Below are 16430 nucleotides of genomic sequence, written 5' to 3'. Positions count from 1 at the left end.
TTAGCAAATCCTACAGCGAACAAAGTTTGGGGACTACAAAATACATCCGGGTCAAAGAAGTCATAAACCGTTCCGATTACGCGCATACACAATGCACATACACCCTTCACAGCAAAGGGGTGTAGCCAGAGGTGCTGTTATATTACAGCAGAGAAAGCTAAAATGCAGTCTAAACGCTGCTATTTCCACAGAGCTTATTCTGTTTCTGTATTTGGTCTTCCAAAGGACACAATACAAAGAGAGAAGTATTTCTTTTAATTATGTTCCAGAGAATTTTAGAATATATAGCTAGCATTTGACAAAGAAGAGCCTCCACAATCTCTCCCAGTTCAGTGCTGGATTTGGCTAAAAACTCCTCAAAGAAGCAGCTCCAACTAGAATAGAAGAAGCTGTGGATTGTGAGCCACAACCTGTAAGTATTTATATTTGTTAAAAATTGATCTATCACATGCACAGTGTCTAGCGTTAACAGTCACATAACAACAGGATATAAACAACAGGAAATGCTGTTTGGCACAGTTAACAATTCAGCTACAAATTCATGTTTATCCATCAAACCGCTGTAAACACCCACAATCTTCAGCAGTGCTACAGTGTCTTTGCAGAGGCTTTCCCTGCGTTCTAACTTACATCTCAAATAACAAACTCGCAAAAGATATGTGAATGTCTCATATTACTTACACTTGTTTATTCCAAATATATGTGAAAGTCACTTGTCAGATTTTATTTTAGATTTCTCTGTGTGTCATTTTATGTCAGATTCAGGTTCACACTGACTATTTACAGAGCTGAGGCAAAGTGCACACTTGTAGGGGCATGACACTTTTCCTGTGACATGAAGCCAATTCACGAAATCACAGGACATTACGTTAGCTGACCAATCAGAGCCTCTTGAATGCGGAGAAATATGATAGTGGTTTTCATGTTGGCAGAGTAGCTGTATATAATCAAAGTAAGATTTATGAAAAAAAACGTGATTTTCTACAAATGAAGCATGAGCACACATTGCTTTGCATCTTATAAACATAACCAAATCCTTAAAAATACACGTTGGACCACCTCTTTAAGCATTTCAACACAGCTTAAAAGCACAAGAAACTGATAACATTTCTAGCTTTAGATTACAAAGATTATTTAGATTTATACGATGAAGACAATACAATGATATCTAATTATTCAAGTTGTGTGTCTGAATACTATACGGCTTCTCTGAAAATCAGTAACGCAAAAGAAATTGTATTTATAACAAAATATATAGCAGAAATACAAAAGTGCAATATCAACTTTTCCAATATCGCCTAAAAGGAGAGCATCACAGTAATAGTTACTGTTCATACACTACAAACAATAAAGCTGTAACACGGAGCGACGCTGAGAACAGAGGTGCCGATCCAAATGCAGAGTCTTTATTAAACAGAGAACGGTCAGGCAAGCAACAGTCAACACAGGAGCAAACAGATGTATGAGGGCAATCCAGAGTCTTAGTCAAAATAACAGGCAGATGGTCAAAAAGGCAGGAAGCATACAACATAAATGAAACAAAGCGAGGGTCAAAACCACGGCAAGGCAAGGAAAACACATTGTAATGTTCACTCACAGTTTAACAAGACTCAGCCAAGTCTGTGTGTTTGTGTGCTGTGTATATAGTCCTGTAATCAGTCCATGAGCAGCTTCAGCGGTGTCTTTGCAATTAGTCAGAATCAGAAAACGGTGTGAGTATGCGTGATACATGACTGGAACTGTAGTCCATAAAATGGCAGATTTGTAGTTCTATGTGATCTGTGTTTACCAACGATCTGAACAGGTTGGATCGCTGGTGATCATGACAAAATACAATAAAGCTAATTGTAAACATTTCTAGCTCAAAAAAGCTGAGAACCACAAAAAAAGGCAGCTTCGAAATTGTTTTATTTTACAGCTAGTGGTATAAGAGGGGATTTGGGAACTTGCTTTTTATTACTCCATAATTCAAAAAATAACTGATTTTAATGACTTTGGTAGAATAAAATGTTGTAAATAATCAGGCAAATAAATGTTTAAAAAAAAAAAAATGGCTCAAACACGCCAATCTGAATTTACTAAGTAGGACATGTTCCTGGAGTAACATCAGTGTTGATCCTAGAACAACATTCCAATCAGTCAATCAGAATTAAGGGATACGTTTACCATTTATGTTAAGTTTAGGTTTATGGTAAGGTTTATACACTTCTACGTGATTGTTATCCAACATTTATCCCCCTTTGATCTTGGGAATAATTTACAGTTATGGTTGGGTTTTGTGGTGGGGAATAGATATGGATTACATATTTGAATAAAAATGATGTTCCAGGATCAACAGAAATGTTCATCCAGGATCGCATCGTATTTGGCAAAATCATGAAATGCCCCTTCAAAATAAAGATATTAAACCTTTTAAAAGGGCTGCTGAAGTGGAAATATATGTCCTACCACAGGAAAACAAAAACATTGAGGAAACGGTCTTTAAAAATATGCATTGTGCTTGAAATATGCAGGCAAAATTAATAAACAATGACTAAAAAGTATTCTTTGAATGTTTTCTTTCTATTAGACTGAATAAAAAAGCTCTTGATTTATGAAAAACCCCAAAACAAATTAAAAAATGAATGAAGATAAATAAGCTGGTTTTGCCTGTAGAGTCTCACCTTATAAAATAAACAAATGAAGAGTTCAGAAGCAAAAACCTTTAAGTGCCGTCAGAAATTTTCTTCTAAAATGAGCATTTTTCCCAGGATCCTGTTTGTGTTCAGTTATTTAACTTTAAAGGTGATTCATTGAACATAATATTTGACACCAAGGAGCTTCAGACAGCATTTAGAGGTTTTTGCATCTGAACTCTTCAAATATATACAAAATAACAAATAAATCAAACCACCGACCTTACCTAATGATCAGATTATCACTTTGATTATCAACCTAGCAACCACCGCAAACATCATAGCAACTGCACAACAACAAACTGGCAATCGCCAAACACCACTCACATTTCCTCAGATGATGCGGTTTCCTCTGCTTCAGGCTTTCTGTTATAAAGGCCGTGTTTTGAGTTTGGACCCTCATTCTTTCACAGCCTCCTGTCATCAATCTCTGGACTCCACTCACTTCTACACCTTACTCACTTCTCTTTCTTAAGATGAGCATCAATGGGATTGTGTGGGAAGAACTGTGTTGGAGAATGTGGGCCTGGAGGACAGATATAAAAAGATTTAAGGAGAACGAAAGAGAGAAGCAGAAGGGATGAGGAAAGAAAAGAATCATCAGAGGAGATGTTACTAGAGTACTGCATGTTCAGTCATATTTATGGACTCCAAAACCTAGTGAACTGTGTTTTGGTTTTTAAAGGCAAAAAATTCCGCTTTCATTAAATTTATTTATTTTTTGGACAGAAACATAAAGGCAGGATTGCATGTCCAAACTGCACTGCATACAATGGAATAAAATGATTAGAAATTAGTTTCAAATGGGAAAAAAATGTAATCATTACAGGGGTAAATATTTAGATTGAAACAGTAAAATGACTTATAAGAAATAAAGTTAAAACTAAATAAAAATAAATTACACAAATGCTCCAATAAAATACATAAAGAGGACCTGTTGTGCAAAAATTATTTTCGTAAGTGGTTTAAACAGTTGTGTGGCAAAGGTCTATGAATATATAGACAAATAAACAAGTATAGTGTACCAATAAATGCACATAAACATGCATGTACATACATATATACATACATATGTACACATATATATATATATATATATATATATATATATATATATATATATATATATACTCATACACATATATAAATGCATACACATACGTACATATTCAACAATATATATATATATATATATATATATATATATATATATATAAATATATATATATATATATATATATATATATATATATATATATATATATATATATATATATATATATATATATATAAATATATTAAAAAAAGAAACTCCAGACACACTTGATCACGGTTACCCTGATGAAGGCAGCTTTCTGCCGAAACGTGTAGGTTTTTTTTAAAGACTAGCCATGTAAATAAAGGTTTTTTAATATTTTTTCTATATTTTCCGAGAGTCTTGGACTGATTTTTGCTGTTATAAAATTATTTGTGGTATTTTGAGCTGAAACTTCTCTCACACACTCTAGAGACAGAGACTTATTTTACATCTTGTAAAAAGGGGCATAATAGGTCCCCTTTAAAATGAAATGAAAAATGAAAGCTCAAACCAATTACTATAAGACAAGCTTAGATGATAAAATGTATTTAAATATTAAACAAAATGTTTAAATTGATGCACTAAAATTTCTAATAGGAGATAAAAGAACAAGCAAAAAACTAATAAATGAAGCCTAATCATTATTATTCAAATTTTTTTTAAAAATGTTAAAAAGCACAACAATCAGAATCAGAATCAACAATCAATACAACCTAAAGATGACACCGACGAAACTGAAAGAAAAAATGTATAATAGTACATTCAAAATCTGAATAAATAGAAGGGATGAGGAAAGGTGACATTAGGGATGACAATGATTTTATTTACCAGTACCAGTGGTGCGTACTGAAACGGGAAAAAAAAGGCTTTTAAATATGAAGCATCTCTTGCGTGGAATAACCTCCAAACAAAGTTGCAGTTTGAGTTTGTTTCACTACTTTTAAAAAGAAGATTTTAAATTATTTGAAACATTGGTCTGTAGATGTTCTGAATAATCTTAATTATCATTGTTTTGTGTGTGTGTGTGTGTGTGTGTGAGTGTGTGTGTGTTTTGATGGATAAATGATGTTATCTGTTATTTACCTAATTTTTGTTAAACCCATGTGAACTGTACACTGCTTAATCTTAGCCAGGATGCTCTTGTATGAGAGATTTTTAATTCAATGTGCTTTTTCCTGATAAAATAAAGACTATAATATTAATAATAATAATGTTTTAATAAAATTGGTGTGAAATTCTCTGTCTTTCTGTCAGATCTGTGATAAGGAGTGGCATTATTACGTCCTCAGCGTTGACTTTCCAGTGGTGACTCTGTATGTGGACGGCGTGACGTACGAGCCGTATCTGGTAACAGACGATTGGCCCATTCACTCCTCTCAGATCGACGTGCAGCTCACTGTTGGAGCCTGCTGGCAAGGTGGGTGTGTCTAACATGTGCTCTGGGTGTGGCCAATATGCATGTGACATCAATATCTCGTGAAATGGAAGTTCCAACTGTGTTTTCTTCCCTATTGTGATGTACACTCAAGTGAAATGGCTTCTTGGATGAGACATGTAAAAAGTAGGGCATGACTAAAAAATAAATAAAGTGAGTACACCCATTGCTTTTGAAGAGATTATTTGACTTTACTTGATTAAGTGTTAACACATTGCCTAAAAATTAAGTAATAACTAAGCATAATTATAAACAGTTCCAAGTCAACTTAACAGTTCCAAGTTACCATGCGGTTAAAATAATAATATTAATAATTATTATTATTATTTATATGTATAAAAACTGTAGTTGGTGTGCTGAGGGGAAATCCTCCTACCGACACGAGACAACTGTCAGAGCTGGTCTCAGTTTGATGAGCTGAAGTACAGCTAAAAGTGTCCGTCATGCAGGCACAGCTCCGGTAAGAGTTGATGAACTCAGAGCTGGATGCACCTCGGAAGAATCTAACTTAAGTATTTAAGTAAGGTAACTAGCTTTTTACATTGAATGGGGAATTGAGTAGTTGGACATTTAAGGCTTATGATTGGTGGATATTATGTGAGTGCTAGTTGGATCCCGCCCATGTGGCAACGGCAATCAGACAAGAGTTTTAAGTGAGAGCTGAAGTTATATTCAGGATTATGAGAAGGTTACATATGTTTTTTTTTCTTTAAAATGGAATAGTTCATTGAACATCATGGGCTCTATTTTGATGATCCATGCGCAAAGTGCAGGGCACAAACGCATTAAGGGCGTGTCAGAATCCACTTTGGCTATTTTAAGGACGGAAAAATCCGCTTTGCGCCATGGTGCATAGTCTAACAGGGTTGAGTTATAGGTGTGTTTTGAGAATAAACCAATCAGAGTCTCATCTCCCATTCCTTTTATGAGTCAGTTGTGTCACGCCACGGTGCATTTGCTATTTACATGGCGGACTTTGTAAGTGGAAAAACTGAACACTTCACTAGCAATAAAACCGATACACAGAGCATCTACAGTGCGAGAATGAGAGATGAGCCTGCTCATTATTTACTTTCACTTTCACTCTCATGGAAAGGGAAACGTGTTGTACGCACAGATATCTATTAGCCTTTACATAATTTCGTTCATTAAGCGCAAAGATTTGTTTCAAAACTATTTCTAAATTCAGTTCTAATTTCCAGCAAACAAATAAATGAACAATAATAACCAAGTGTGGTCAAAAAACTGAGTTATACCCAAACACACATGCTGTGCCCCATATGGTCTAAAACCTGACAGGTGGGCAAATCTAAGCTTGTTTTTAATAAAACAAATATAAATATGCATATAATAAATAATACTGATAATATTGATAACATTATACAAAAGCAAATTGTCATGAATAAACTGAAAAAGCCCCCCCCCCCCCCCCCCCCCCCCCGAGATGAAGGCTTGGTTTTTATATTTATGTAGGCCAGAAAAATATATATTTTTGAAATATTTTAATCCTTAATTTTATTTTTTCATATGTAAAGATATTTGTGTATTGCTGTACATCCTGTGTGTATTAAGCAATGTGTGAGAGGCGCACAACTAACGCGCTCTGCGCTGGAATATAGACCTGATTTGATCTGGTCTATTGAATCGTCTATTTAAGTTCCTCAAAATAGCAACGCGCCAGCAATGCGCCTCAACACACCTCCTTTGTTAGACCAGAACACCTATGGGCAGACATGACCGCAAATGCATTTGTTATTTAAACAGTGTGGTGCAAAATGTCAAAACGACTCTTGCACCAAGCTGAAACTAGCCAACAACAAATGTGTCGCGCATTGCGCCGGGTGTATGATAGGGCCTTATATTTGCTGTTTTTTCAACCTAATTTAAAATGAGCTGGAACAACACAATTATTGTTTTTTGGGGTGGGGACAACTTGATTGTTTCCTGTTTACTCCACTTAAATTTGTAAAAACTAATAAAGTTAACCATTTAACAGGCATTATCACCACCTGGTTGACCTTTTATCCATAGGTTATCATTGTTATTTTAATTTCTTATTATTATTTATAAGAGTTGTGTCAGCATATTATTCAATACAAGATGTGAGCCAAAAAAATTATTTTCAAGGAGTGCACCTTGAGTTAATTCCTTCATGTTGTCCCAATACAAATCGATTGTGTGGAACCCTTCATTTTTTACATTGATCTACAAAGGATACATGCCATCAGACATGCAGAAATTCCACATCAGTGGACTCACAGTTATGAAATATGTTTAAATATGCAAACTGTCACAGGAGTGGGCATTTACTTCTTATAATTGATGAATATTTAAAAAAATTAATATATACAAATTCACATGAGGTCAAAACAGGACAGAAATTGGCTATACGTGTATAAACAGTCCAATCTTTAAAAGTGAATCTTAGAGTACAGTACAAAATAAACAAAAAAGGCAGTTCATGACCCCTTCAAAAAAAAAACACGTAAAGATAAATCATTTAAAGTAAAAACTGCAATATTCCATTAATAATTAAGAGCTGTAGTGACTGTTTTTACACTGTTATTCTTTGTTTCCGTATCACTTCTTTTCTATATTTCTCTGGTCAGAAATCAGAGCGCAGATATAACAATCTGACCTGTGGACCTGCCTTTGCTCTCCTTCTGTGTCCATGTGCTTCTTTATATCATAATGATAGAAATACAAGAGTGAGACGACTAAGAAGAGCATTTTAGTGCATTGTGGGAGGAAAACAAAGAAGCTGTGTTGTGAGAACTGACTGGACATTTGCTTTTTCAGTGCTCGAGGGGTATAAATATTTCGGTTCAAATCAATTGAAGCTAATTTTTATGCATTGATTATAATTGACATTATAAGATTTAAGTTAATGCTGCAGTTAGCTAATGGGATTTTTTTTTTAAAGCAACCCCTTTACCGAATGTTTTAATGTAACAAAAAATAAATCAAATTATGCAATTATATTTAATTTATATATTCATTTGAGCCTAGACCGCTTATGTTGTGTAGACTGCATTTGTGGAAAAATCCAAACATACATTGTAGTCAAAATTATCAATTTAATTTTATGCCAAAAAACATCATTAGAATGTTAAGATTAAGTAAATAAATTGTCAATATGTTAACTTCCATAACAAAACAGATTTTCAAAAAGTTTTCTCTCTGCAAAATAATATCCTACATCCTAACAAACTAAACATCAATGAAAAGTTTAATAATTAATTTTAAAAAATGTACACTTATGACTGGTTTTGCGGTTCAGGGTATCATATAAATATAAATAGTAATCTATATAATAAAATATAAAAAAAATAATTTTAATGAAAACTGAAAATACAAAATCAAATAGGGCTGCACGATATTAGACAAATCTGTCATTGCGATATTTTGTTTTTCCTGAGATAGATAGATAGATAGATAGATAGATAGATAGATAGATAGATAGATAGATAGATAGATAGATAGATAGATAGATAGATAGATAGATAGATAGATAGATAGATAGATGGATGGATAGACAGACAGACGGATGGACAGAACATCATGAACTGATGTAATGACAGAACGACAAACGTATGGATGGACAGAATGACATAAATGGATGATGGAAAGGAAGACAGGATAACAGATAAATAGAATTACAGAACGATAGACAGATAGATAGATTGAATAATAGACAGATAGACAAAAGGAATTCATCAGACAGATAAATAGAATTATAGAGAACGATAGATAGATCGATAAAACAATACATAGAATAATAGATAAAACAATAGAACAATAAATAGAACCATAGATAAATAGATAGAATAGAATAAAGACGATAGATAAAAATACAACAGACAAAACGATAGATAGACAGACAGACAGACAGACAGACAGACAGACAGACAGACAGACAGACAGACAGACAGATAGATAGATAGATAGATAGATAGATAGATGAACATGAATTATGTTCAGAAATTGAACAATCAAACAAAATAATATGGTAATCATGGCATAAATTATTTAAAAATAATACAATTTTATATCTTTTCATCTTTAATGAATAATCTGATCCTGCGATGTGACTATTGCAGATACACACATTGCGATATCGATGCTCAAACGATATATTGTGCAGCCCTAAAATAAACACTATGATAGTAAAGGCCGACGCTGTGGCGCAGTGGGTAACAGCTAGAAGGTCGCTAGTTGAGCTGGGTCAGTTGGCATTTCTGTGTGGAGTTTGCATGTTCTCCCTGTGTTCGCGTGGGTTTCCTTCAGTGCTCCAGTTTCCCCCACAAGTCCAAAGACATGCAGTATAGGTGAATTGGGTAAGCTAAATTGTCTATAGTGTGTGTGTGCGTGTGCGTGTGTGTGTGTGAGTGAGTGAATAAGAGTGTATGGGTGTTTCCCAGTGATGGGTTGCAGCTGGAAGGGCATCTGCTGCGTAAAACATATGCTGGATAATTTGGCGGTTCATTCCGCTGTGGTGATCCCTGATTAATAAAGAGACTAAGCCAAAAAGAAAGTGAATGAAACACTGTACACTACATTGTATATAACAGAGATATAATTTGAGGTTCTGCACACAGCCTTTGAGAAAAAAACAACCCTTTGTACAGTCCTGAGGGGGGGAAAGTGAGTGCATTCAATCCTAAACTTTGACATTAACTAATAGGTCAGTTCTTGTTTGTTTGGACCTATATCGCCATTCTCCAGAAACATGACCACTATGGCTCTATCAACACATTGATCTGTTTGCCTGGGAATCCTGACGGGGTTGTAGTGCTTCAGCCAATGTTATGGTCACAGATTTGTCCCCAAACTATAGCAATGTAAACTCACATAAACAAACAGTCCTGATACACAATAGTATGTCATCGCCAAAAGCTCAAAATCTCATCTTATGGTGATGAAAACACTCAGAGAGGCTTCATTAGACACAAACACAGCAGACAGATGCAGGTAATCACTCATGGTTATTAAGTTACATCAATGCCGCATTTTAAAGTGGCCCTTTATGCTGTTTTAAATTTCCTGATTTGCTTTGAAAGACACCTATAATATCTTTAAATCTAAAGATATGATCTAACTGCACTTCAATAAGCAGTATGTATGTATACTTTTTGGGCACCACAGTTACATATAGTGTACACAACTATAAACGAGGACGCTTCAATCACACAACAGGAGTCCTGATTTGTGGACATTAAATCAGGTTTATTTGTATAGTAACTAAGCTATAATGGATCTCTATACTAATCCATCCCAGGACAAAAAAAAACTATGTATTTTTCTCAGAATATTAAATTACAGCATCAGCTCTTTTCCTCAGTGTCTGAAACTGTTGGTTTAAGGATCTGGTCCCTCTAAACCCGCCTTTCCAAGAGTCTACTCTGCTCTGATTGGTCAGATCTAGTCTGTTGGGATTTCATTGGATTTTGTGCATTGATTAACCTTGTAAGATCAGCAGGATTTGGCAGCTCTGGCTGACAGCAGGTGTGTGTTTGTGTGCAGGTGGAGAGGTCTCTAAAGCAAAGTTTACGCAGTATTTCCGAGGCAGTTTGTCTGGACTGACGATACGACCGGGAAAAATCGAAAGCCAAAAGATCATCTCCTGCCTACAGGCCTGCAAAGAAGGACTGGACATCACATCTCTGGAAAACCTCGGACAGAGGATCAAGGTTTCACAAACACCCATATACACAAAAAATATGGTTAACAGGGACTCTTTATAGGCATAAAGTATTTTACACTGTTAAAACCTGCTTATTATAAGCCCTTACCCTTAGAGCTGTAATCGGGCCATAAAAGTTAGGCCTGATAGGGCCCGAGCCCAACAGAATTCGGCCCGAGCCCGACAAGTACATTTTGATTGACAGCTTTTTAAAAATAGCCATAACCTGTTTATAGCAAGACAATATTCAAATGTGCACACGCATACAGCTCTCTTGCCTTTTTTCAAGAATGAGTCATTTATACGCATTTTAACATAACTTATTCATAACAAACGTAGGCTATCGGCCACTTGGAAGTTGGAACAAAGAAATAAAATAAGGCCTCTATAACATCTCAGCACTCTAAATAGGCCTAGGTAAATACACTTGGGCTTTAAATTGGCCAACACACCAATAAAAATAAGTCTTCCCTAACTAATTAAATAAAATTATAAATTATGACAGGTATTTGGCAATAATGAAACTAAGATAAAGGCTCTGTGGGATTTGTTTCACCACTTCTCTTCACAATCTGGCCTTAAGGTGATGGTGAAGCTGAATAATAAAAGAATAATGCCAGCATTAGCCTATTTACTCTGGCTACATTATGCATTTATGATTTAATTAATATTTAGTTATAATTTGAAAATTCTTTACTCATCAAGATTAGGCCAGGTGTTTTTGTGGAGGAACATTACTGAATCCACTGTAAATGTATTTAGCGCGGTCCTGCACTCACTGATGGTGCATCCAGCAGCACTGAAAACTTTTACTGCTGCTGCTACTGGCCTGGATGCATAGTACTGATCTGGCTGTTTTGGGTAGGATAGTTTGTTCATCTTTCACCAGCCAAGAACATCCATTCCATTTTCCATGACAGCGGTTTCAATGTAGCCTGACCGCAGTCAGAATTCACTCTTTTTGACTTCTCAGTCATCATTTGTTTCACCTTTGCAGGGATGGATTTTAATGTTGTAACAAATGATTTGAATTACTTTCTCGCGCTATATCGAAATGCATCAAATGACTGTTCATTTACTGAGCAAGGCCGAGCCCTGCCCAACCCAGTTTAGAATGATAGAAATTAAGCCCAATCCCACCCAAACCCGTCGGGTTCCGGCAAAGATCTTCAGCTCTACTTACCCTAACTCTACCCCTAAACCCAACCCTCACAGAAAACATGCGACCAATTGTGAATGTCAAAAGACCCCATTAAGTATGCAAAATCAACTATTGGAAGATTAAAATAGGGTCCAAATCATAGTGATTTTGGGACCCACTGCAACATGACATAGTACTGTTGTTAACCCCGCCCACTGATTTGATTGACTAGTGAGTAATAACACGTCTCCATAGTAATGCGTATAATCATGTCCACAAGACAGGATTTGCAAAGAAACTGTGATTAAAAAAATCAGTTCCAAATCTTTATGATCGAACAGCACTTCAAAAAGCAGTATATATGTATACTTTTTAGGCTACACAATTTATAACAGCTGGAATCACCGAAGCTGCATAGTGTACACAACTATAAACGAGGACGCTTCAATCACACAACAGGAGTCCTGATTTGTGGACATTAAATCCGGTTTATTTGTAACGTAACTAAGCCATAATGAATCTCTTTACAGATTTACTCATTTGGAGGGTGTCTGGTCACATCTGCCTCAAGAAGATGTGCAAAAACAGTGTAAAATGCACGTGTGTGTACGTTGTAACAGCATTTGTGTGTGGTTTAATCATCTTACTGTTTTTGTGACTGTGGGTCTCAGTTTCATCATGTCCAGAGTTGTTTTCTGTCTTTTTACTATGTTTACCCTGACATCTGACCTTGATTTATTCTTCTCTGAAGCTAAATTTCCTGATAGTCAGTGGGGAGAAGCAGCTCATTTTCATTTAAGACACAGGAGCAAAAACAGCTACAACTTCCTCTAACCCAAAAATGGACATTTTCAACAGGATATAACAAACTATCTGATGGATATTTTGACCTGAAACTTCCCTGACACATTCTGGAGACAAAAATACTTATTTTACATCTTGTTTAAAGATCAAAATTGGAACCCATTATGCATTTAGAATTATGAAGACACAGCATGTCCTCATAAATCATCTTAAGAGTGCAACTTGGGAATACCCATGACCTTATTCGAGTTTGTGCCCTCGTAAACCACATAAGCAAGTACAAACACTTCGTACAGCTATCTTTATGTGGACTTGATGTAATAACTTTAATACTATTATCATACTATACAAACTGTATATATTTCTCCCAGTACTAGGTTGCAGTTGGAAGACCATCAACTTTGCAAAACAAAGTATAGGAATAGTTAGCGGTTCATTCCGCTGTGGTGAGCCCTGATAAATAAGGAAAATGAATGAATGAAAACTGTACATTTAATCCCCCTACCCCTAAACCAGTGGTCACCACCAGTCGATCTTGATCTTATTCACTCTGCGGGTAGATCCCAAAAATGACAGAAGAATAAATGCAAGAAATGCATCTCAAGTGATGTTATCTTAGGCTTCTCTCACTTTTGTCTTGATCCAACTGCTGTTTTTTATTTTTAATACGTTTAACTGCATGAACGTCAATATGCAGCCCTTCAAATGACATCCCGCAACCCACAAGGCATGAGCCTCAAAGAAATTGTTCACATATTATGTCTTTTGTGCAATCAAGTTTGTTATTTCAATTTGAGACGCTCCATTTGACACGGATTTGGTCCCCACAATGTTAGTAATACAAAGGTATACACACACACACTCTAGCTTTATGAAACGGTGTCTACATAATGAATCTGAATGAATGAGCTGCACTTGAAGTGAATGCCAATAATAAAAAATAAAAAAATAAAATTACTGTACTAGTTGTTCAAGGTCGCAAATTGGACATGCATACAGCCTATAGAAACCATAAAGCAAGTTCACCATCACTAAACCATTTTAAAAAGAGCGGAAACTGACTTTATTTTAGGAAGAGCACAGAACGAGATGGAGAAAAGCAGAGAGACGAGACTTAAGGGGAGATATTTCTGAGTGCACATTTTCCATTTTCTGCTTTGCTTTCCTCTGTTCTGTGCTTTTGTACTGAAGAAGCTCTAGGGAAGATTTGTGGATCAAATGAAAGCAGGTTTTACAGACAGACAACAGCTTTTCTGATCATCTCCAAGCCAGATTCTGCTCCATTCAAACCCCAGTTCAGAATAGCTTTTTAATTCTTGCCTTATTAAAAATATGCAACTTTTAAACTAGAGTTAAAATAGAATGAAATTCAAAGAAATTGCATAGCATTATTACTGAATTACATAAAATGTACCAGTTAATATACAAAATAATATACTAGTTTTTATTAAAGATGCTGTATGTACGTTTTTGACTCTTCTGAAGCATAAAAATGCCATAATATGTTTGCAGATATTTAACAAACATGCTATGTGAGCATTCTTGTTTATCTGAAAAACAATGTTGAAGTCAGATATTCTGCTTTCAAAATGCAAGTTATGTGCTGCAATGGCTGTCTTTGTTTGATTCTTTTAACCCGGCCAATGTCAGTTTAGCCAATTATATTGTTGTATAATTATATAGCCAATTATGTTGTTGGAAAACAGCGTATTTCATTCATTTAGTCAGGAAGGCTCTCAAAGTACGTGTCCGTGACCGAAATGTGACCTCTGGTGAACAGTAGCAGACTCCGAAATGAGTGGCAGATTTAGAGTTCCAAATGAGGTTATTAATTACTGTCCCAACAACATGCTACATGAGAAGATTTGCAGTGATAAGCAATTTGGCTGTTTGCACCAGACAAAACATGGCAGAAATTTAAATACAGTCATTCAGGAGCACAGAACATGCACTCACTCACGGTAAGATTTATAATCAAATTAATACATATTAAACCTCTTTAACATTATTGAATGTAAATGCTGAATCACTCATATGTGTTGGTTTGCACTGAGTCACAGTTCTAAAGTAGAATTTCCAAAGGTTTATTTTATTTTCAAGATCTCAGCTGAACTACCTGCTGCTGCTTTCAGTGGTATGGCAATAAATGTCATGTAAAATGGCATTTAAACTCACATTGTTAGCATTTATCACTGAATAAAGCACATGAGGTTTACCTGAGGTGATCATTGTCAGGTTTCTGTTGTTCAGTTCTTCTATTGTGTGTCGTTATTTTTATTTAGAACACGATTTAAATCAGCCTTTAGGCTTGATCATCAGATTTGCTCATGTTGGTCCTCAATCTGGCAACCTGCACTTGTGTGTTTTGATCCCGGAATGCAATACCTAGTTCAATGACTGGGTGTCAAACTGCCCTTTTAATATTTAGATTTTTTTATTTTGTATGTCAACATTTTTTTATTAGTAGTAGCACTTTGCTGTGTTCTTGTATTTCGATTTGTTTTTCCTCGTTTTTATAATTATTTTTATTAATGTCATTTCAATACATCAAGTAAAGCTAGAAAAATGAGAACTATTTACTTGAAAAATATTTGAATATACATTATTATTTTATTTCAGTTAAAAAGCATGTCTTGTAACAAAATTTTGTATTGTTTTTACATTTTCCAACATAATGTGTATTATTTTGGTAGATATATTATTGAATTTTTATTTTGTTACAGTTTTTATACATTTCATATCAAAATTTTCGTAAATAAATATTTAAAGGGCACATAGTTTACCCATTTTTTATGATTTAATATTAATATTATGGTTCTTCTGAGTGTGCCAGTTTAGGTTCAGTTCAAAACACAGTTCAGATTGTTTTATTATAATGTGTTAAGAAGTGTTATTTTGGGAGCGTGCACACAGCTCGCCGTTTTAGGGGTGTGTTGCTTCATATGAAAATTAGATTCGGCTTCCTGCCCAACGTAACAAAGGGGCGGAGCCAAGAGCTCACCCTCTTTGTGTTTGCAACAGTCAGACAGGCAGACTGAGAGAAGGAGCAGGAGTGAGAGGATCAGCATTCAGCCGTACATATACGACTCGGACACAGACCCAAGCAGAAACCTAGTACAAAATAATTTATGTCCTGGTATAGTCTTAAAGCCAAATGTGTGCTAGTTTCAAGTGCCGAGCTTGTACACCGAGACCAATAACCACGCACACGGAATTAACTTTGACTGAGGCACCGGATGCGCTGCTCTAAGCTGTGACACGGCACACCAGACACTCTCTGTGTTGCGGCAGAAACATGGTGTCATGGTGTCGCTCCACGAATTTTAGAATTCTAAACATAGGTTTCTATCAGGGGCTGTCCGCGGCACCCAGCCGCTAACTTGAAGCGCCGTTGTGTGTACCCTGATAGAAACCTATGTTTAGAATTCTAAAACGCATGGGGCTGCGTCAGGTACAGCAGCACAAAGTTAAGATCACAGGGAGCTTCTGTGATCGCGAGAAATGCAAACGGCTGAAGTATAAGGTAGACTCACTGAAAAGTACACATGTTTGCAAACCTACCTAAAGAAACAACCAATAATTCCGATTAGAGCGATAATGTGGAGAATATTGAT

At 35.6% G+C, this 16430-nt stretch overlaps 1 protein-coding gene across 1 annotated transcript in view; it reads left to right on the top strand.

Annotated features, from left to right (window-relative positions):
* clstn2b (calsyntenin 2b) overlaps positions 1-16430 on the top strand; it is a gene marked incomplete at its 5' end in the record, with an annotated part of 106412 nt that overhangs the window by 67134 nt on the left and 22848 nt on the right. The window contains 2 exons of the mRNA XM_056473731.1: positions 5008-5170; positions 10712-10878. Coding sequence (XP_056329706.1) covers positions 5008-5170; positions 10712-10878 — 330 coding nt within the window. The remainder of the gene's footprint in view (positions 1-5007; positions 5171-10711; positions 10879-16430) is intronic.

The sequence above is a fragment of the Danio aesculapii genome, chromosome 15 (assembly GCF_903798145.1).
Source record: "Danio aesculapii chromosome 15, fDanAes4.1, whole genome shotgun sequence".
NCBI classification, from domain to species: domain Eukaryota; kingdom Metazoa; phylum Chordata; class Actinopteri; order Cypriniformes; family Danionidae; genus Danio; species Danio aesculapii.
The sequence above is the reverse complement of the archived record's forward strand: the minus strand, read 5'-3'. Positions and strand labels throughout refer to the sequence as shown.